The 22,893-nt window shown below is 36.0% G+C and overlaps 1 protein-coding gene across 3 annotated transcripts in view; it reads left to right on the top strand.

The window, feature by feature from the left end:
* The window catches only part of FBXW7 (F-box and WD repeat domain containing 7), a 99,077-nt gene that overhangs the window by 12,229 nt on the left and 63,955 nt on the right, over nucleotides 1-22,893 (top strand). Inside the window, exon 1 of one of the 3 annotated variants that reach the window (XM_041395748.1) lies at nucleotides 7,897-8,213. The exons of the other annotated variants lie outside the window; for them this stretch is intronic. Coding sequence (XP_041251682.1) covers nucleotides 8,067-8,213 — 147 coding nt within the window. The 5' untranslated portion in view covers nucleotides 7,897-8,066. Of the gene's footprint in view, nucleotides 1-7,896; nucleotides 8,214-22,893 lie in introns of those variants that run through there. 3 annotated transcript variants of the gene reach the window in all.

Here is a 22,893-nt window from a genome sequence, read left to right as displayed (position 1 = left end):
CATACCAATCAGGAATGCCAGCCCTTCTGCGTACTACCTGCTTTTTTCTGTGCTCTAAGCATTCTTTACTTCACATATCTTGAGCTTTATAAATAGCCTCACACCCCTTTGCAGTATGCTGTTACCAGCTGAAAAGGATTATGTAGCTTAATTTGGTGCTATCAAATGAATGCCATTGTAACAATCAGTTGTTGCATTTGTTAGATTTATGTGTATTTATGTGTATTTTACAGTGCTGGTAAGGAAAATAGTCTCTTATCCAAAGAGGTCTTGAAAACCATTTTGTTCCAAGCATACAAACTAATACTTTGTACTGTTCAGCCTTTTGTTTTGGCAGTCATCAATGTAGCTAATCCATAGAGCATTGTCGGGATTTTTTTTTAATGCTGAATAAACAGCGTTGGGACAGAATTCTGCTACAGAAGAAAAAACATTTTTTAAGTGTATAAGGTGGCAGAAATATTTTTAATGCCTTTTTGATATTTTTGGGGATTTTTCTTGTTCCCATTTAATATATAGAAAGAAAGGTCTAAGTCCAAACCTCATTTTTGTCAGTGCTTTTTCTGCATTGTTCAGAAACTGATAAACTTGTTTTAAGTATTTTGGTACTGCTTTGTGCATTTTTGTGTGTATGTAGGTATATAAATAGACAATTTCTCATTTAAAGTGTTGCATTTTACATGGAAGGGTGATATACTGATAAGAAAAGCTGAATTTTGCAGTATGAAAAATAATTTTTCAGTTTCCTATCTTCCCTTTTCATAAAAGCAGCCTCCTTAGTAAAAAACCACCTGCTTTCCCTTCCCCCATCTTATCCTCAGCTGGGAATTTGACTTGCATTTTAATCCAGTGTTAAATATTGCATGACTCCTCTACCTGTTGCAGTTCTTAATTCTTGTCTCAGCTTTATTTAAAGGTGCAAAACCAGCATAAAAAAGTGGTCAGCAAATAAATTCCTGCAGAGCAGCTGTAGAAATTCTTTTTAACAGCTGTTGCAACACTGACTAGACTAAAGAGTTAAACTTGCTTATCCAACAAATCATGTTATAGCCAATGAGAACTGGGCAGACATTTCTGGAATATTTATAAAATGCAAGATGATGCAGCTGGATTTCTGTTGCATACCTGAAATGTTTTCTGAATATTCACTGGAGTAATGAAGACACATGCTTTAAAGATAGTTTAAAAAAAAGTGACAGTAACAACAAGACACCATAGTGTGGTAAATACAGTCATAAAATTAGGGGACTTGTAGAGTAAAGCCAGATAATAGAGGCTTACAGTTTAAAATGGTTATATAAGGTGGGCATTATTTTATTTAGATGCTCATGCTTAAGTATTTTTTTAATGTTTTGACAACATCATTAGTATTGATACTATATAGTCTCATCAGTGTGCATTTTACTAAGCAGTCTATGTTGTTTTCATAAACACTCTGAGACCTGATAAAAAATTACCTCCTGTGAATGCAAATGTGCTTTATTGTGTGGCCCTGTCGTGATTGAGGGGACGCCTGTAGCTGCATGTACCTGCAAGTTCCCTTCCCTTGCTTTTGAGATGGAATTCTGCTCTAGTTGAGATGCCTGGGAAGCTGTCATATTTTTGGGACCCATATCACATGCTAAGGGATCCATGGACAAAGAGGGGTGATCTAACAGCTCGTTCTTGCCCAAAGGTGGAGATCTTGATTGCCCTCCAGTACTAAACAGTTTGTCTCTTCATACATCTGGCTGCTTTGTGAGCTCTTTATAGTAGCTAATCTAGTGGAAAAATAACTTAGCAACAACAAAAGTTGAGAATTTTCAGGTTTCCTACTTACTGGAGTTATTTCAGAGCTCATAAGCCTGACAGATTTTACTGCCAGTTTATTGAAGAGTTTATTGAAAATCTGGCCAAGATAGAAGGGGGGAAGTGCTAGTCTTTTCCCTTCCAGAGTCTCCATTGGACGTTTTTGTTTCCTTTCAGCTATAAAGGGGATCGGCTGTGAGATTGAACACCTTGATCTAGTAGAGATCTTATTTTGTTACAGAGTGACAAAGAGTGAATAAACTCACTTGAACTGGTGTTTCCAGTTAGAAACTGAGAGTAGTGAATCCTTGCTATTGGTTAGTCTGATTTGCTGCTGGGCTCACCATACATAAGTATTTAAATCCAGTAGGTCAAATTTGAGTCTCATTTTATTTCTCTGTACACTCACACTTAAATGCCAGGATGCTTAATCAGTTATGAGTGTGCACATAGGCATGAAAAATATGTAGTAAGTATGTTTATGTGATGATCTCCCCTTTGCTGATATGCTTGATATTTCATCTTCCCTGACCTCTACTAGTGGACTTTGGGGAATGCTGTCTTGTGCAGTGTGAAGTCTTTTGCCAGACAGCAGCTTTACCATCATCCACATCTATATTTTTTTGAAATTTCATAATTTTTTTTTCAATGTAGGAGTGTTACACAAGTTGTACCATCTTCCACCAGCAGTTACAAACAGCATAGCTCCTTCTTGCTCTTCCACAGCAAAAACTGTAAGTGAGCTCTTTTGTGTTAGACACAGCAGTTTATAATGACCATGCCTTGATATGATTTCAGAGCCAGAATTATGACCAGGAATTATCATTTGAGTTAATCCAAGTTAGGAAAATCTGGATTCTTCTTCACTGTGTTCTTAGGCTTTGTTGCCAAAGAAAACAAGGCTTGTGCACTTGAGACTTTTATGTGTCATTGTCTGTCATCCTTTCCAGAGCTTATGCATCTCTTGGCTAATTTTCACATGATTTGGCAAAAAGATTAGGATTACACAAATTTGCAAGATAAATTGAGGGTAAGTAGGTAGGAAATGAAAGAGACTGCAGAGGAGGTCTACAAGGTGACCATCACCTGTTTAGGCATCTTTGAATCCTTGTGGAATTGGATTTTGTGTGATTATGTATACAGGTTCAGTCAACATTTGTTCCTTCCTTTACATCACAGAAGCCACTTATCAGTCAACGCTCATAGTGACACATAAGCCTGAAATAAAGGTTTGCTGTGGCTGGACTGTTCAGAGGGATGCTCCCATGTAGGTCCCCTGACACCCTGGGACCATAAGGCCCTGGAGAAGCTATAGTGTAATTCAAGTGCAATTTGAATTTTTACAATAATCTAACCTGGAGCCAGACTGTTTTTTCTGTTGCTTCTGTTACAGCAGAATGGACTGTGGAGAAAGCCATCAGTTTGCATGTTTTACTAATTGTTTTGCCCCTTTTGCATACTATGCAAGTGTACGCTTTTTAGGACATTTTGGTCTCAAAAGATCAAAATTGTCCTCCCCATTGATCTCCTTCATTATGTTTTCTTATATGTGCAGATTTTTGTATTGGGTAAGCGTGGACACAACAGAGTAATTTTAGAGCAATAGGAGTTTTTTTTTCTATCCAACACGAGTAATACAGTTGCAGTTAGCTTCTGTTCAGCAGTGCCTTTTATCTATACAATTTATTTGTTACTCTCCACAAAGCAGGTTAATATACAATCTGTCATTTGAAAACTGATTGTATATTGGTATTAGAAATCCCTCACATAAATAAAATTGGGATCACAGTTGCTGGGTAAGTTGCTAATAGTGTTGTATAGGCTGCCTTGCTTTGCTGACAAAGTGGTTCTTGGTCTTTCTAGACCTGAGCAGGGACCAGCATGAACATCAAATGAATAATAAGGCTTATGTGTAATGTAAATTATACTGCATTCTGTATGCTACAGCTATCCAGAGCTTACTACAGATCTTTTTAGGAAATAAATTACTTAACATATTCAAAAGATTATTATGTTAGTACAATTAATTCGAGAAGGTGACTTCTGAAATGTTGCAGTTCTCTGCTTTATCCATTTGAGGGCAGCTGTTCACCGATGTTAAGGACTGTGGAGAACCTGTCTGGGGTTCTGCTATCTGCATTTTAATTTTTTTATACTTGCAGATACTTCATTCAGGCATCTCTAGATCTTGTATTGTTCCATCACCATATTAAAATGTCATGGTTTTGTTTAGGTCTTTTCCCAGTAATGTTAGTATGCAAAACAACTCTAGAAGAAAACTCTGGAAAGTTTACATGAACTGGTTTTCAGTGCTGGGATAATTTCATAGATCTATGTCTTAAAATTATGGCCTTCCTGAGTTCAGTATACTGAACAAACTAGTTAACTTTGTAACACTTCCTTCCTGGTAAACAGCTCCAAAAAAGCTGACTTTGAATTACTCTGACTGGAATGTAGAAATATTATTGCTGCTTTGTACATGCTTTCATTTTACAGGCATCTCTTCACTGGACTGGCCAAAAAGAAACAGGAGTCTTCTGGATTCTTATGTTTACAGCTAGCTGAAAGTCCATGATAGCCTTGAGTCTGAAAATACTAGTTTTACAGGCACTTTTATGTGATTTCATTTCAAATGTGATCTTCTGATTAAAAGGACAGGCAGGCACTCAGAGCACCATTGGAAATCAGCCCTACTATATTTAGAAACAGAATGTTAATAAAATGTATAACAAAGCATTAAAGTTCAGATTTTCATAATTTCCCATTTGCCAGGTTTAAACATGTTCTCATCCCATATAATGCAAAAGTATACCCTTTTAAAGATAAAAGTGACAGAGTGGCTGTTTAAGCTTTACATTTGAAGCTTAAATTAGAATTATATTTATAATATATATGTATTGTACAAATACAAAAATAAGTGATATCTACTATATGCAATGTATTTCTGACACTTCTGAGAAGTCAGCCTTCACTATTTTTGTCTTTTATGTATTTTAAACATAAACATAAACATGTATTTTTTGTATTTTAAACATTACTGTAAGACAGTGATACTTACAGTCAGCAATGTGTAGGAAATACAGGACTAAAAACTAGAATGATGATAAGTGGAAGTATAACTGGGACAAGACCTCATCTGCTAATGCAATTTTTTTTTTCCTGGGGGATAGTGACAAAAAAGCAGGGGAAAATAAAGACAGGTAAACACAAATGTTTTTTTCTTATTGCTATGGTTAAGTATGAAATCTAGCTCTGTAATTTCACATTGGACAAAAGAAGTGCCTTGTTTTGCCATGGCTCTATCTACTAAACGAGGACTACACTAATTATGAAGATGATCCTTTTTTTTCAAACTAGAAGTATGTCCCTGTGGAATTACTCTAGAATAGAAGTTCCTGGGGAAAAAAACAATGTACCATTGGGACTTCATCTCAAAATAAAAGAAGAAGGGCTGACAATCCTGAGGTTTGTGTTTTCAGAGATGTGAGAATAACCTGTGACTGGAACAGGTGTGGTGAGCAGTGCTTGGAGAATGCAATACTTGAGTCTTGTTTACTCCCCATTTGTATTCAAATCTGTGAATAGGCCAAATTGTGTTCCTGTTTTGCACTCATGTTATGATCTAATATTTAAAAAAAAAAAGGGGGGTGAGTAAGCCTGTAAAGTAGTAAGATGCTAGGCTCTAGTATCAACTAATAACAGTTGGTGGTCTGGCACACTGTCAAATTCTTTCAGCAATTGTGCAACAAAATACTCTTAAAATTGAATTTAGTTCAGCATTTTCAGCAGTTAGTTTCTCTTTGTGCACCCAGAGAATTCTGTATGCAACTGAACAAAATATTGATTATTTATTAAAGGAGAAAGTAAAGTTTGCTTTGTACAGAATGTTGTATCTGATCCTGATCTGATGTCAAATTATGTTTATATAATTACATTATATATTGCATTTTGTTAAACTTCACATTTTATTGGAACAACTGAGATGGTGACTAGTTCATCAGAAATGGAAAACTGATCTGTTGCTTCTTTTTAAATGATGCATCAATAGGGTATGTGGGTTGATCTCTTTTGAGCTTTTGGTTCTGTTCTTCACTTTAGTTATTCAAAGTAAAAACAAAAGACTACTCTTTCCCCTCTTTGGAGTAATTCAGTGAAATTTTCTTATTCAAATAAAACCAAGATTTCAAGACCCTGATTCTGAAGCATTCCAGTCAAGTGAAAGCCTAGTATTTGTATAAAATATGAAATAATTCAGAATGAAGTTATAAAGTAATGTCATTACTGCTGTGTACAGACTAATGGTAAACTGTTCCTTGGAGTTTTAGGAGGAAGTGTGAAGTAGGAAATGTAAAGAGTCTTTTAGAAGAAAATTTATGTCTAAATGTGCTTTTGAATAACATATGAATGGGATGGTAGAAAAGAAAAAAACCCCAGCCATCTGTGCAAGCAAATACTGTGCTACCCAGCATTCTGTCACAGCCTTTCTGTATGTAACATCTGTAAAGAAATAAGGATTGTCTTGTTTGTCTGGGAAAAATATTGTGTTATAAGTAGGTGCGTACTGTAATGTATTTATACTGTCAATGAAATGTTAGGGGTTTTTTTTTTTCTTTCTTTCTTTTTTTTTTTTTTTTTTTTTTTTTTCATAAAAAACTTTCCACATGCAAATGTTTAGTCAGGGAGGCCCTCTATATGCAAATGAGACATGCTTACAGCTTGGCTTTTTGAAGGGGAAACAAAGGGCTAAGTGGAAATGCTAATACAGTCATATTTTAGTGCTGTCTTTTGTCAGGTTACATTGTTGTGCTCCAAGCATTAAAGCATTACTGCACTCTCTCTTTTGCCCTCACACAATCATACAGTTAATTATCTTTGCTGGTTTGTGCATAAAGAGACTTGCAAGATTTCTTAATGGTCATTTATTCGCTGTGTTTTGGACTGTACTGACTCAGTTCTACAAGAGCCTTGATGGTTTTCTGTATCTCTCATCAGCAGTTTCATAAGACATTTTCACACACTTTTGTTTCTTGCTACTTAGTTTTGCTCAAAAACATTTTCAAAATATGAATATATTTTTAAGAAACATGTCCAAGTATAGGCACCAGAAGGGGATTGTGAAACATATGGAGACATTTTAGGAAAGCTAATTTGATCAAGAAATTATTCAAAATGGAAGTAAACTAATTGTGGAAAATCTGAGTACTAGACATTGCTTGTAGCTTTGTTCAGTGGAGTAAGAACTTTTTTCCTGAGAAATGGGTCTTGGGTTGGTTGCTAAGGGCAGGCAGAGCTCTCTCCACATCCTTCAAGAGATGCTATGTTCTTGGAGAAAGAGCCCTCCTACTTTCCACTGGTGTGATGGATAGGCCTGAGCAAACTGGTACCCAAACTCCTGGGAAGTGAGCTGGCCAGAAGAGGGAAAACTGCTGTACCACTACATCCTTAGAGCCAAAGCCACCGGGATGCTGCTCCCCCTACGGTGGCAGGGAGAGAGGAAGAGGGGCCGACTGGAGCACCTGTACATAAGTAAGGAAGGCCAGGAGGAAGGAATTAAAAATCACAATGTAGCATCTACTTTTATTAAATGAGCTAGTTTTGTACCAATTTTTAGGAGACACTTTTTTTTTTCCCAATTTTTAAAAATCCATTTTTATTTCCTTTTTTAATTTTTGGACAATATATTATGTTTTGAGAGACCATAGTTGAGGAACAGCAAAGTCCAGATCAGTTTTTAATTTAATTTTATTAACAGTCCAGAAGAAATCTGCTCAGGGAGTGATAAAATTGATCCTGCACTCTCTGAAGGTTGCAATCTCCTTGGATTCCCCTTCTCAAAGCGTAACAGCAACTTGTTAAAGACAAAACAAAATTAAAAGAAACTTCTTCCTTTAAAGTGCAGGTGTAAGTGGCTGTGCTTATTAAAACTCCAGGCAGTCATGATTTTCTTCTTTTTCAATCTGCAGATCCCTTTTTGGAGAAGGGCTCTTCTGACATTGCAGGGGAGGTCCACCAGCTGTTTGACTGACGGGAGCAGTCTGCCTGCCCCTTGGTGGTTTAATTCCTGTCTATACTAGGATAGCTTGCACTTCACTGAGCAGCAGACAGGTCAGGACACTTGGCAGGAGAAGGTTGAGAGGCAGAGGCAGCAGGCTGTGGGGAGCTGATTCACCAGTCTGAAACATAAAAAAAAAAAAATAAAAAAATCGTGCAACTTTAAAGCAAAGTTTTTAGCAATGTTCTTGCAGTGTTAGTAGACTTGACAAAGTAAGAACGATAAAATGTCCAAACCTGGGAAAACTGCCATCAACCATGGCTTGGTTCCTGTTGATCTTAAAAGTGCCAAAGAACCTCTGCCACACCAAACTGTGATGAAGATATTTAGCATCAGCATCATTGCACAGGGCTTGCCCTTCTGCCGTAGGCGGGTAAGTGTAAAAGTCTTTAAAACCTGGATTTTCATCACTTGGCTTGGAGCTCCGTGCTTTGTCATGGTGCATTCATTCCATGAGGAAGTACTTTCATCTGTTATTATCTATTCACTCAGGGTGCCATAGAGGAGCTCTTTAGTAATTTATTTCATCAATTCTTGTGCTTTAATTTAATTAAAATCTGTACATGTTGTCTTAGCTATTACTCATTTAAAGGAACGTGTCAGTGATTCTTTTGTAGCTGTAAACCGTGTAGGTGAAAAGAAATGCTGTACAAAATAGTTGCACTCATAAATGTGTTTTGCTGTTATTCAGTCTTTTAGGTCATGAAGATAGTTTGGGGTATAATTCATTGAACTCAGTTCTGAACTGTAGTGACATATGCGACTTGTTGAATATTAAATTAGACAATTTAGGAATGATAAACTAATTAATATTTAAACATTTTTAGTAAGAATTCTTGAAATATGATTTTAATACTTTTGTAACTCAGTAAGGGAGATAACATTTTTTACTGTTACATAAAATAAAAATAGCATGTTACTATGTGGAGGTTGCGATATAGTTTATATATAGACAATCCTAGCTGACAAACTATCACGGGTCTTTTACTACAGCTTCAGGAACTGTATGAATTAAGTGTCTCTTAAAATACATTTATATGCATTTTCTCTTGCTGCTGAATAAATACTGCTTCAGTTTACTGATGCAAGTTTTAAATTGTAGCTCATCCTTTGTAAATATGCATGCTTTGTTTGAATGTCAACTTAGTACATTTTAGCAAACTTAGTTAAATCACAGGCAAAATTTAAATTTGACAAGGTCACCCTGGAAGGTTTGATTTTTTTCATACTATGTTGTTTGGAATATCTTAAAATGTTTCTTATATGTAAAAGGTTACATGGGATGCATTGAAGGCAGCGATCTAATGTCAATCTGCAACAATGCAAAATTTAGAACATATATATACACACACAACTGTTTAATATTGGATCATGTGCATTCAGAAAAGTATTTTTTCTGAAATTTGATATTATGCATATGTGTTTGCTGAACACGAAATAGGAACATTTCAGAATGTTGAAAGTGATAAAGTAGGTTTCTGTATTTCAATAGAGTATTTTAATATTTTATATGACTTGGGAACAGTTTGTTTGAAAATAAGCATTTGGAATATATTTGGATAGTTTTAGTTCCTTTGTCTTGGCAAAAACATAATAGAAGCACGTAGAAGATAAGTTTAGTAGATATATTTCACAAGTCCTTTTGTGGCTATGTAAGTGTGGTGTACTGTTAGAATTTGAATGCTGATGTCTTATGTATGTATTTTCTGTAATAAGAAATATGATCATACAGTAACTTATCACAGGTACAAAAAAAAACCCCCAAACAACCCAACCAAAATATAAAGCAGTTTTCTTAAGATTTTGCACCGTTCCAAAATGACCAGAATTATCTCATTTGTCCTGTCCTACACCCTGCTCAATCAGTCACTTTAATGTTTTAGTTACAGGAGGGTTTAGAAAGGTGTTCAGTATCTAATTTTCTTTTAGCATTAGGACTAAGGAGAAAATTTAGAAATACTGTAAATGCATGTTTTGCCAGCTAAGCTATCATCAATCTATTTATCTTGTATACTGAAACTAATAATTCTCAGTATGATGGCTGCTGATAGTGGAAAATATGAGAGCTCCACCTTTAGTCCCATGCCTTGCAGCACTCAAAGGCTGCACGTAACTCCCAGCCATTACCATATTGGGTTCCTTCCATGCTAACGCACAGCAATTGCATACAAGATCTGCAGGTTGAAAAAATCCAATAGTAAAACCCAATCTAATTCTTCATATCAATAGATGAGAGACTCAATACTTCTGTTTTCTGATTTATCTTTTATTAAACATAACAACAACCAAAAAAGTATTTTTATGCAAAATGGGAGTTTTGACACAAAGTCTTTATGCAACTTTGAGTTTTATTTTTTAAAAATTCTACTTTTCATTTGATAAGTAATGCATTGAATTATTTAGTACTGAATTTTCAGAGCTTAGTTTGATGTGCTTTAGAACATGAGCTACTATTTTCTTCCAGGTTATTGACTTGGTAATATATCAATGCCACTCTTTTTTTGGGCGTGTGTATGATTGGGCCATTCAGACATTGACCTGACTTTAATATTGACCTTCTCCTTGTTTGAACTCATTTCTTCCCCTCCTTAATTGTACATTAGACCTAACAAAACATCTTTAAAATGTGTTCTCTGATCCTTGAGAGTAAAAATATTTCCGTTATGAGAGCTGACAGTTCATGGCTTCTGCATCCTCTGCATTGGTTATACTGGGCTTCTATCAAGAAGTGCACTATAAATGGTCACAGGACTTAGCAGTTTGCCCTTTTGCATTTTGTCAGTTTGCTCAAGTAGTTAAAACACTTGTCTGCAATACCACTAATCTGAATCCAGTTAAAAATAGTATTACTTAGCATTCTTTGTGGAGCACTTGAGAATAACTTCAGTGCACAGCTACAAAAGTACTGTACTTACACAGTAAACCTATGTATTCTGACAAAGCTGCCCAGGAAAACACTGATGCACTATCACCAAACACAGCCATAGCTGTGGTCCTCTTTAGCCTTTGACACATCTTTCTTAGGCACTGCAGTAGATTTTGCAGTATAAAGCGGAGGAGCAATGAATGCCTTTTAGCTGGTATTACACTCTTGGAGTATCAGATATCATTTAGCTCTTCAGTGCGATGTAACTGCAGCTGATCATTGAACATACTTACAGCATAGTCACGTATGTCACGCATGTTCCAAAGTCAAGTGCCACGTTTTGTTTGCCATGGTAAATACTTCCAGTTGACAAAAAATTGGTCTCTTAATTAAGTATGTGATTTTTCCTTTGTAATGCTCTTAAACCACTAAAAGAAGTATTTTTCCTTCTGAAGTCTTGTAATTCTCAACTCTTTGAAAAGCTGTTTAACAAACAGATTTCTTCCCTGTTTAGTTTTCCAAAGTTTTCTTCCCTGAAATTTCTCTTGAATTGTCTTGAAATATCCTCTTTAAGTTTGCTGTATAACAGTTTTATCACGTTGAATGTATCTTTTTAAGAAGTGCTAATAAGCTGGAAAATTTGTGAGATTGACTTGTTCACTTGCAGCGTTTCTTCATTTCAAGTGGATTAAAGTAGCACTGAATTGTTATAAAGCAGGGGTTTCAGTGTGCGCCCTGTGGTATTCCAAGCTGGAAAAATCAAGGTAATGAATGTATCCATTTTCACTGCCTGTAATCTCAGAAACACCAAAGATTCTGTTATACTCTATGATTTTGTGAGAATAGTTTTCCTGTTTGTGTTTATGTTTCACCCTTAAAATACATCCAACCAAATTTTGGCAATTCATCAATTAAATGCTTCTGTCTGTAGGACATATATCTATGTTAAGTGAGCACAAGATAGAGCATTGAAGCATTACTTTTTACCTGCCTGTGTTCTTCATATAAAAGAGCATCTGTTGGTCTTACACATTTGTTACTACAGTAGAGCACTTGGAATGAGACTCCAGTTCCTTTCCTTCCTCTGACTGATAGGTGTGCTAGTAGTGTATTTAAAATACTGATGACTTGTGCATGAACAGCTTCACTTATTTGGATTTGGGTTTTTTAGCCCTTAATTTCTGTGTTAAAACAACCAAAGCACCCTTTTCACTGTCAGTCAAATCTGTGTAAATGTTTGTGCCAGCAGTTCAAACAAGTAGTCCGTCTATTCAATTTTTCAGGGAAATGTAGTCTGGAATTTTTCCACAATAAATCATATTTCTTGCTTGAATACAGAACTTGATTTAATGGATGATAATAAGAAGTTACTTAATGGATGAAAAAACTTTTCCTTTTTCTGAAATTATATATCCTTCAATTTATACTTCCCTGTACTGCAGATGACTTTGGAACAGGTTCTGACTAATGTAAAAAAACACTAATCTCTTTGCCCCTTAAACAAAAAATAAGTCATTTCCCTTGGAATTTCTCACCATTTGGTAGGAAGAGACTGACAGAAGAGCATAAAGAAAAAAAATTTGTGAAAATGTGCATATGTGTGTGCATATATATGTGTATGTGTACAGTTTTCTAATGTAAAACTAAAGGTAGTCTTCAGAGTACCTGTCAGTGAACAAATCCAAGCACTCCCAAATGCTTGCGTCTTCTACAAGAGAATTTTTGTTTCTGGGCTTTGTGTCAGGGAACTTGCATTTTGACGTCTGGTGTTAACATATCTCTTTGAATGGCTGTCAGAAATAGCTTTCTTTCAAAGCTGCTTTAGCCTTTACTTCAATTTCTCTTGATTTCATTAGAAAATTTGTCAGAGAAGTACAGATCATGGACTCATCAGTTGATACTTATCAGGAAAGGAAGTTTGTTCTTGACCTATGTTTATTTTTCATAAAGGGGTGTGTCCATTGCTCTGGATTTCCAAATATTCACAATAAAGTCATCTTCTAGATAGTTTACTTTTCATTCTTCAATTCATAATTTATAGTGGGGTTTTTTTTCGTTTTTATTCTTTTTGGTGTTTCAGCTTTGCAAAATCTTTGTAATGAAACAGAAGTACTTCAGAAGGTCAGTAGAAGGAAGTTAACTGAAAAGGAAGATGGTTTTGAGTGGAAAGAAAGGAATACTGAATAGTTACAGAAATTAGGAAGGCAACATCTTCTATAACATTCTGCCTAGAGGGTCATGCCTTTAGAAGATAAATAGTCTTGGATAATGAACTTTGTCTTCTTTTTTTTCTTTTCTTTTTTACATAGATGAAATGTCTCCACTCTGAATTTGCTTTTCCCATGCTTTTCATCTACTCTCACAGGGGAAATAAATGCTTTTCCTGTGTGAAGTGGTAGTCTTGAAGGAAAAGCAATATGTTACTTATTTTATGAAGACAGAATAGCAAAAGTCTAAAAATCATCTTCTACACACTTTTTTCTGCAATTCTCTCTTTCATTTTGTTTGCAAACAAACTTACTCTGTTCTGTACTTGAGAGGGAATAATACAGGTTTCACAGAAGAGGAAAGAAGTGTCAGATCCTCAATTCTCTGGTCAGCTCAAGGTGGTGTGATTCAGCCTGGCTCAGCTGAAGTGTCCTGTGATCTCCCAGGCAACGCTCACAAGAATTCTGCCAAGCCTTACTGAAATTTGTCTTTTAAACTGTGCATACAGTCAGAGGTAGCCAGTATTTCTGGCTGTGTAGAACAAGATACAGGCAGAAATATGCTTCTCTCTAGCCCTGCCCTTCCCTGGGGTGCTACAGAAGTTCTAGGCTTAAGATAGCCATTTGCAGGAGGAAGCACTCAGTTTGCTGTTCAAATAGCTGTTGCCTGTATCCCCTGGAAAAAATAAAATTGCTAGCTAACCTGTGCATATCTAGTCCAGTCTGATGTAGTGGGTCAAAAATAGCTGGGCAACTTACTTGAGTTTTTGTTGTTTGGTTGGGTGTTTGTTTGTTTTTGTTTGGTGTTTGTTTTCAAACCTGCACTGCAACACATGCCATAGCATTCCCCAAGACTGCTTTTTCAGAATATTCAGGGATCCTCTGTCACCATACTGGCTCTTTGAGAAATATTGTTATTTAAATTGTTCTACCTATTTCTGGCCAAGATAAAAGCAGCAATCGGAAACTCATTTATATTTAACACTAGCTAAAATGTTTTTCTTTGTGGTTTTGATGCATTTAAAACTTCCATTTCCTCTTGTAATGAGCAGTGCTGTCTGTTACAGACTGCAGGAGTGCAGATGTTAAAAGCATGTTATGATGATTCTGCAGTCAGTCCCTTCCCTTCAGGAGGTGTCAGAAGAAAGGTTTCCTGGGTGATTTTTCTCCCTTGTGCCCAATTGTTTAGATGTCTTTAGAAGCCTTTATTGTCATGCTCTTTGTGCTATTCAAACATGCTGGGTTGACTTTGTGAAAGGTCTTTACCTGCTTAAAGTCCATCTGTTTCGTTGTTTCAAACTGTGGATGTTATAGCATCCAGCAGAAGAGGGAATGGGAGACAACAATGATGCCATAAACTGACCCAGCTGCCTCTTTGCTGATTGATCATGCCAGAGGGGAACTCATGAAATGTGTAATTAAATACTTAATGTATTACTTTGAAACCTAATTGCTTTAACTATGAATCTCCCTTTTCTCTTTTTGCAGTCCCTTCTATCACTAGGTAAACACTTTTTATCCTTTTTGTCTGCAGCAAATGAAGGCACTTTAATTTCCTGAACATATCTTTTTCAGGTATGGGGGAAGACTCCTTTGTGATGAAAATATTGCTGTGCTGTGCCATGACTATCCTTAGTACAGAATCACAAAGAGGACAAAAAAATCTTTTAACTGGCAATTTTTGTTCTGGTGTTCCCCAGATTTTGAGTGGAAGTCAAACTGAACTAGAATGATGCTCAGACAAGTCATAAGCAGGGTTGTAGTGTTAGCATCTTGCTCTTGGATCTCTGCCACTTACCACAACCAATTGGCTGTCACTCTTTACGTGATGAACCCTTTCTTTCAGTGAATGATGATTTTGCCAGTTTGAATAGCTCCACTCATCAGAGCAACAATCCCATTTCATTCCTAGACTCACTGCTTGGCCTGAGTTTTTCTTTCAAAATCTGTGGCTCTGGTCTACTCTATCGCACTCTTCCTTCACCTAGTTTTGGATTGGTAATTCTACTTTCTCCCTACAGTTTCTCATTGATATTCATCTTCTGTTACAAGTGGGCCACTTTTCTGGAAAACTTATTTACCATGTTTGAAAATACAGTTTTGCATAGGAACAACAGCAGTGTCTTTCTAAATGCTGCTCAGGTATTTTATAATGTTACTCATATTTTGAAAAGGCAAGAAAAAAAGCACTGGAATTGACATGACTTTTCCCTTTATTTATTTAATTTTTTTTTAGTCAAGGAAGTCTGTACTTTTAATTTGTTCTGTTCCTTAAAATATGTTTTGAGTAGCCAGTTTGATTGCAAAGTTTCTTGGTAAGAGGTTTTAGATGGTTGCATATCATTTGTGTGGTCATGTGTGGTTTGATCACATTTCAGAAAAACATCTCCAGTTACTTGCTCCTCACATGGACATAATTTTAATACTGAAAGATACAGTCTACGAAGTAGGTTAATGATTTTTCTTTAAAAATCAGATGGTAGTTAGAACCCGTAGTTCATTTTTGATGCACTGCAAATATTTATGCTTGTGAAAGAGAAGTGCGTGTTAAATATGTCAGATGAAAACATTGAGGCTGTGCAAGAAGGCAGTACAGTAAACCTGTTTTTAATAATTGGCCTGCAGCTGTAACACTTGGAAGTAATAGGCAAGCAAGATCTGTGTGTGGTGTTTTTCATTTGTTTTGTAGATCGTATTCTAATATATTGAAGGACAACCAAAATTCTGCTAACCCTAAACTAATTGATAAAGTGAGGAGAAGAAGTTAAAATACATAAATGATGCTAGAAGTGTAAATAAATTCTTTTATGTATGTTCTTCCCTTATGAATTATCGGTGTTTAGCAGTATTTCCTTCAACCGGCTTCGTTTGTGTCGTATCAAAGACTTGATAAATGCTAATGTATTCAGCTTCTTTATTAGCTAAGGAAACTTCCCCCCCCCACCCCCACCGGAAATAGTATAATAATGTACCAAAGATAGTAAAATTTGGTGTTTTATTTGGTGAAACAGGCTTCTTTCTCTCCTGTTGTTTCAGATAGTTCATTATTTCTGAGTTTATTAAGTTTGTATATGGTGCATGGCTTTGCATATGCAAGGTATTAAATAGAATCTTATTTGTACATTGTGAAAAAGAGGCAACTTGTCTGTAGAAGGTGCAGGTAAGTAAAAAACTTATTTTAGGAATCTGTAATATGTAAATACAAGGCAATTTGAGACAAGATCTTTTAATATACGTAACCTGTGGAATTTCTAAAATTGCATTTTTATGTTTTTAATGTAGCTGGTGTACAATGATGTTAAGCAGTTGCAGCATACTGATCCTAGATGTTATCATGTAGGCTCTTTCCTCATGATTGAGATGCCCCCATTTATGTATAGAAACATGGGTTTAAAAAGCATAGTTTTATTTGCAAACATTATTATTTGTATTATAATATTATTTTTTATATATACATATAATATAATAATTCTGATGTGCGGTATGCAAAATTGTCCCTGCACAGAGAGTTTACTGCTTGTAAAGATGAAAGACGGAAGATGAGATGGGAAAAGAAGCATGATGTGTTGTTCCTTGCTTCATAGGCCAGGAACCTGTGGGTGATACCATACTGGTCTCTTTCTAAAGATACTCTCCCAACAGCATTTCAGTTTCTGAAAACTGAAAAAGAACAGCATAGAAAGTGACACAGAGGTATATTTGGTATATTTTTAATGCCATATTTTTTCCATTTTATCCTGTGTTTAGGTACTCACTACTACATTTAAACAGTTAAGGTTTTGTTTCTCTAAGACAATCTCATGGTGCAGTGTTCTGTCAGTAAAAAAGGCAGTCTCTTCCAAAGCATGCTGCTATTAATAAACCCTAACACAAGATTACTTCTCATGATAACAGCAGCAGCTGGCAAGAATGTTTGCAATTTTAACATATTTACAGCATTGCTACATTCCATCTTGCATTTCTCCTATGGTACGTTGTTAGTGAAAATTTCAGACTGAATTCTTACCATGAAATTCTTCAGGGTCTCGTAGTCTTTTCTTCTTTTGCCTTTCCTTCTCCAAATCCTGTCTACATACCAAGCTGTTGAAAAGGTCCTCTACTGTCTAGTGCCTATTCTGTCCACATTGTTTTTATAGATCATCTCTCTTTTCTTTCCTGTCTCTTTACACCCACACTGTTCCTGTCCTTTGCCGCTCTGCTTATCCTGCAAACAGTTCTGGAAGTCCCTCCTGCCCATGCACCACCATTAAGAAAACAAAGAATTATCTGTAGCTGGCTGTATTTCCTAAGAGAACCAGATAAGCCATCATTCTAAAAAAAAAATTACAACTCCTACAACATCTATCGCTTGATTTTCAAAATGCAAGTGTTTAGCTTTAAGTATAATAAATTCAGTATTAAAATACTACATGTCAATCAATTTCTACTGCCTACCCTTGCTTTATTATCTCCAGGCAGGTGATAAACTCTTGGTTGGTACTAATTCTCTTCTCTTGAATAACATTCAGAGTAGATACTTGTGCACCTTTCTCCTTTGGGAGGAATGTTTTTGTTTTAAACAATGATAAGCTTTTGTTCATTTAATTATTAGACATGTATGCTTGCCACTTATTTGCTGTTTCTGTTCATAGTGATGCAAGAAATAGGTAACAGACAAAAAAAACTAATAATACAAATTATAGAATCAAGGCTGCATCATCCCTTTAACCTATGGCAGGATCTATGGTGTCTGTGCTATTTCTGATTGAGATTCATCTAATGGTATAAAATTGCTTCTCATAGAAATGGTTAGTTTTCTCATCATGTTTGAAATGTCATTATGTGTTGAGGTCACTTTGCAGTGTGAGAATTTGACACTAATTGCAATTAATAGCCAGATTTATTAAGGGCACATACATAGCAGTGCTTCTTCACTTTAGAAAGAAAATGGGTTAGAATAGCAGCAGCTAATTTGGTCGGTGCCTAATTAGTATGAATATTACATGGATTAAAATTGCATAAGTAGATTCATTTTGGGGGTTTGTTTCTTGATTTTTTTCACGACACAGCATGCCCCTCCCATATGGGTTAGAGAATGTTTGTAACAATTTTGTTGGAATTATTCCATTTAATTGTCAGATTAATTTGCTGTATGTCAGTTTCCTTTAGCTTCTTGTCCACTTCCCTTTTCTTGTTGTGTAAAGAGCTGGTCATCATGGGGGAAAACTTCAGAGAGTTGTAGCCATTGCCTCCTAGAAGAAGAGGAGGCAGCTTGAGCTGCTTGGTTCGGAGCAGTGTCGGTGATCGTGGGTGTCCGGGAGATCTGTTGGCACGGCTCAAGTAGCTTTCCAAAAGGCTTGCCTCTTGTGCTGCCTTACTGAGAGGAATTTCTTTGGAGCATCTGGTTAACAGGGATCACTTTCTGGCACCACCTCCGTTAATTACATCTGCTCAACCTGTCTGCCTTGCTTTGCCCTGTGCATTCCCAGGAAGGGCTGTATCCAGATGCAGCTGTCTTGCAGGCGCAGCACTAAGCCCTGCGCCAGTCTTGAGATTTCTGGGAAGGCATCCAAACTTCTGAGTGGGTGAAGAGGAAATAGTTTCCTGTTCTGAAGTACTGGCCCATTTTAATTTGAGCACACAAGTGAATGTTTTAAATGTCCGTAAATACTGCATATTTGTCCGTTTATGGCCATGTTTAGCAGGTCCAGCCCTTATTTTTCTTGATTTAGGAAGAGCTCACATCAGACGTGACCTGTTCTTTCTGGTGTGTGGAGAAAGTAAAACATCCAAAACATCCTCAAGACATCCAAAACATCCTTAGGGAATTAATTAATTCCTGAAAACATGGCAATGAGGAGAGGTGGGCATGCAAACCTTCATGCCCCCTGCCCCAGTTTTTCTCTTTCTTTCTTCCTGATGCAGAGGGAAACCTGCAGTAAAACTTCTTGCTAGTCATTGAAGTGTAAAAATAGTAAAACCCGTAATTTGCACCTCTGGAGTGTCTTACTCACTTCTGGGACCTAATTTATAGAAACAAGTAGCATTGGCAGCCCCTTGCAGTGGACACAGACCACATGAATTCATAATTGCTGAAATTTTTCAGCTTAGTCTTTGGGCTTCAGTAGACAATTTATGCCCCCCCTGAGGTTATACACAGTTACCCAATCATAATAGGTGCTGCAAGTCTAATAAAACTAATCTTTCAAGAGACATCTGTGTTTCTTTGCTCTCAGCATATTCTGTCTTTTGTGTATGTATGTTGATAGAAAAATTGAAACATGTTATTTAGTAATTGGCCCTAAGGCCTTGTATTTTCTTGGTTATTTTAAAATTTGTAATTCAAATTTGCACTACTTAAGCATGAACAATGTTAGTGAGCAAAAAACCTTTAAATTGAACTGTCATCTCTCTGAAGTAACTAATCTTTGTGATATAAACACAAAAACATATTTTTTTTTTTTTTTTACCTAGTTAACAACTGTGTTCATAATGTACAGTATTTGTATATTAATGTATTTGGAAGAAGGTAAATAGAATCCTTCTTACAAAGGTACTTATATTGACACAAATTAAACCTCAGTGGGATGAAACGTATGACAATTATTGAAAAATAAAGAAGTACATTATGTAGTAGTTTTGAATGTAGTTTAAACCATTTTCCAATTCAATTTTAATTTCAGATTGCCTGTATCTTAATGTTTTTTCTTCTTTTTTTCTTATCCTTTAACCATAAAGTCAAGGCTTTTGTGCATTTTCATGCACAGTTCCTTGCTGTGAGGCAACATGAGACACACATGCTTTTTTGTCCATCTTTTGAACTCTCTTTACGAGGAGTTTTAATTTCTGTACAGGGTTTTGAGAAACAGTTCATGTTTTGATAGTATGTGAACATATGGGGAATGTATTTGGAGTCTTGAGACTAAACTGTTGCCTTTTTTAAATTTTCTTTTTTCCCCCCTTTTTTAAGCTAACTAGGAGAGCATTCCAGTAGAGAGGACACAAAACATATGTTGTCTTTGAAGGATCAGTATGCCAGATATTGGATATGGCATTCCAAAGCATGTAATGACATGGATCACGAAGATGTTGCCCTATTTAAAACCTAATATATGCATCCATCTTTGTATTTCTAAAAGAATGTCAGTTGCTATTAAGAAATATGCTAAAATCCTTTCTGAACTTTTGAATTCCTTTGACAGTGCTTGTGAACTTCAAGGTCTATTTTAAAAACACAAAATATAATATATAATTTTAATTCTGTAGCATACAATATTATAGCTGGTAGGCAATTGTTTCCTTTCTTCTTCCATTCAGAAGTGGGGAGTCATAGCATCTCCTTATCTAATACTACTTAATAGTAGTCCTCAGAATACATCCACAGATACAGGTGCTCTTCCTTCAGAGAGAGTTTCAAGATTTCCTTCCAGCTTCTTGCCAATAAGTAGCATCAGTACTGCTTCATAAGACCCTGTCCTAGATTAGGTGTATCTGTCACAGACATATCAAAAACCATATCAAACACAAAGGTTTTATCTGGCCTCTTTTAGGTGTGCCTTCATTAATGGTTTTCACAAATAGACAAGTTGGTACATTTGCTACTACTATCCAGCAGAAAGAACCTTAAGTTGGTTTTTTTTCTTATTTTTTCTTTCTATTTATCTTATATTTTGACTTTAAAGTAATCAGTTTTGGGGGATTTTTTGTATAAACAAGAGCTTATTTTTAATAGGAAAAATATTAAATGGGAAGAACCTTGCATATTGTCTTATAATGTATTATAAATAAGGAAGCTTGATTTTCCTTTAGCCTTTTGCTCCTCATGTCTTGAAAATAATGAAATAAAAAATTCTCCCAACTTATCTTCTGTATGCATTTTCTGTTCTGTACACACTAGAGGGGAGAAGAGAACCAAGAAATATTTGTAAAAGGAGTAGCTTCATAAACAAGTCTGGAAACTGAGGTAATCTTGACTTATGTCCTTATTTTACCTGTTTCTTTTACCTTGTGGCTGCTGTCATAGTCTCCAAACTTGGAAAGAGCTGCTGCTAGGAAACCCTGTCTTTCCTTGTTTGACTTGGAAAACAGGAGCAGATTATTTCTGTTAAACTGAAATGGAAAAAATGCACTGAGTGCAGGCCATGTGTCTGGCTGCAGCAAGTTAGAAGTTGGAGGTCTCTGAGGTAATACAGAAGGTTTCAACAACTGGACATGTGTTCACACTTATCCCTGGTCCAGGATGTGTCTAGCATCAAGACAGAAGCAGATGAGAGATTGCCACTACATTTAAAGTGTAAAATGTTTTCTTTTTTCATATATGAATGAGAATGTTTGTGTTCAATTTACAGCCATGTTTATTTTCATAAAAATACAAAAATCTCTAAATCTGACTCTCACCTGAAAGTAAAATTGAAAGTGGTCAGGAGCATTTGATAGGTTACTCTGAATAATTGGAGAGATTTGTCTTCTGCAGATGCAACCTGAGCTGCACTTCTGTGGTCTTAATGCAGTGATTTAGTTTCTTTACAGTGGCTGCTTGGAGGAAATGGCATTTTCTGCTTCTCTGGTAGATGCTTCAAATTTCAGAGGCTGTTTAGCACTATTGTAATTACCACAGGGTGGAGGAAGCCATGCAGTGCCACTCCTGTCCAGGCTTGTGTCATAGAGGCAGCATTGCTTGGTTGGCTAAAAACGACATGAGATACACAGAAAGTGAGACTGACAAAAGGTGGAATAGAAAAAGGAGTTGCTATAGTACCAAGCAGCCAGTGCTATACTGCTAAAAATGTGGCTGTTTCCGTATATGCATGTCAGCAAAATAGAATATCTTTGTAGTGGTAGAAGGTATTGAAGTATTTTTTTAGTAGTCCCAAGTGATAGTCCCAGTTGACAAGAATTTTACATCAGTTTTAAAACTGTGCATAATGTGTAAAAATGCACTGACACTGTGCATTATACAGTGAAGTTTCTCCAACAGGAATATATTCTTGAGGAATATCATGACTTGAGAATACATTAATTTCTTATACAGACAACATGACACCAAGTGTTGGACAGGCAAACTATGCCACAGAGTCTTTTTTGAATCTTATTTTATGCTTTGCTTGCAGAATCAAAGCTGGATTATTTGCACTTATAGAGGTCTGACCTCTAGGTGCCATTAGTAGGATAGAAATACAACCCCTGTTCTTAATCAAAAACCTTTCAATTAACCTTTCAATGAACTCAGTACTGAAATTGTTTGTCACAGCCTCTTTCATAGAGGAGAAACCCCTGAAGAGATCATGGTAGTTCCCTTGAGATCCAGCTTTACTTCATAGCTCAGAATGTGTTTTAAGGGAAAGATAGTGTGGTGAGAGACCCTTGTGGAAAAAAATCATAGCCAGAGGAGAAAATAAAATACATAAAATACATAATGGCCCAGATACTGTCACTGACTGTAATAACTACTTTTCAGGATTTATGGTGAAACTTCAAACTTGTTTTTTAAGTCCCCTTGTTTCTACTTGCATGTAGTCAGGAGAGAAAGCTTGAATTTTGTTTTCCCATTGCTACTAGAGAATTCTTTGGATATTATCTTTATGGCAGTGGGAAAATGTTTTTCTTTTTGCTATACCTAGCATGCCATTATTTATCATCTCTTTTTTTATTAGAAACTACTTCTTGTAGCAGTTTGTTAGCAAGAAGGTGCCCTACCCTGACCTTGGTTAAGAAGCTGTGTAAGAAGTCCTTGTAAAGCTGCATTCTTAAATACATGGTGCATGTGTAAACTCACAAAGATACAGCAATAATAATGAGGTAAAATCTGATTGGGATGCTGTAAGTTCAAAAAACAGGAAATCATCTTTAAGCATCCTTTTACCATTTTTTGAAGCATGCAAATTGCACTGAGGTTTGAAGTTTCTCTGCATAAATTTCCAAAACACATAATTCAGAGAAATGCTTTGCATCCTTTTTCATAACTGTTAATAGCCCAACTTAATTTTTCTCTTCCTCCTTGA

Source organism: Onychostruthus taczanowskii, unplaced genomic scaffold (assembly GCF_017590055.1).
Source record: "Onychostruthus taczanowskii isolate IOZ18803 unplaced genomic scaffold, ASM1759005v1 scaffold12, whole genome shotgun sequence".
Lineage (NCBI taxonomy): Eukaryota > Metazoa > Chordata > Aves > Passeriformes > Passeridae > Onychostruthus > Onychostruthus taczanowskii.
The sequence above is the reverse complement of the archived record's forward strand: the minus strand, read 5'-3'. Positions and strand labels throughout refer to the sequence as shown.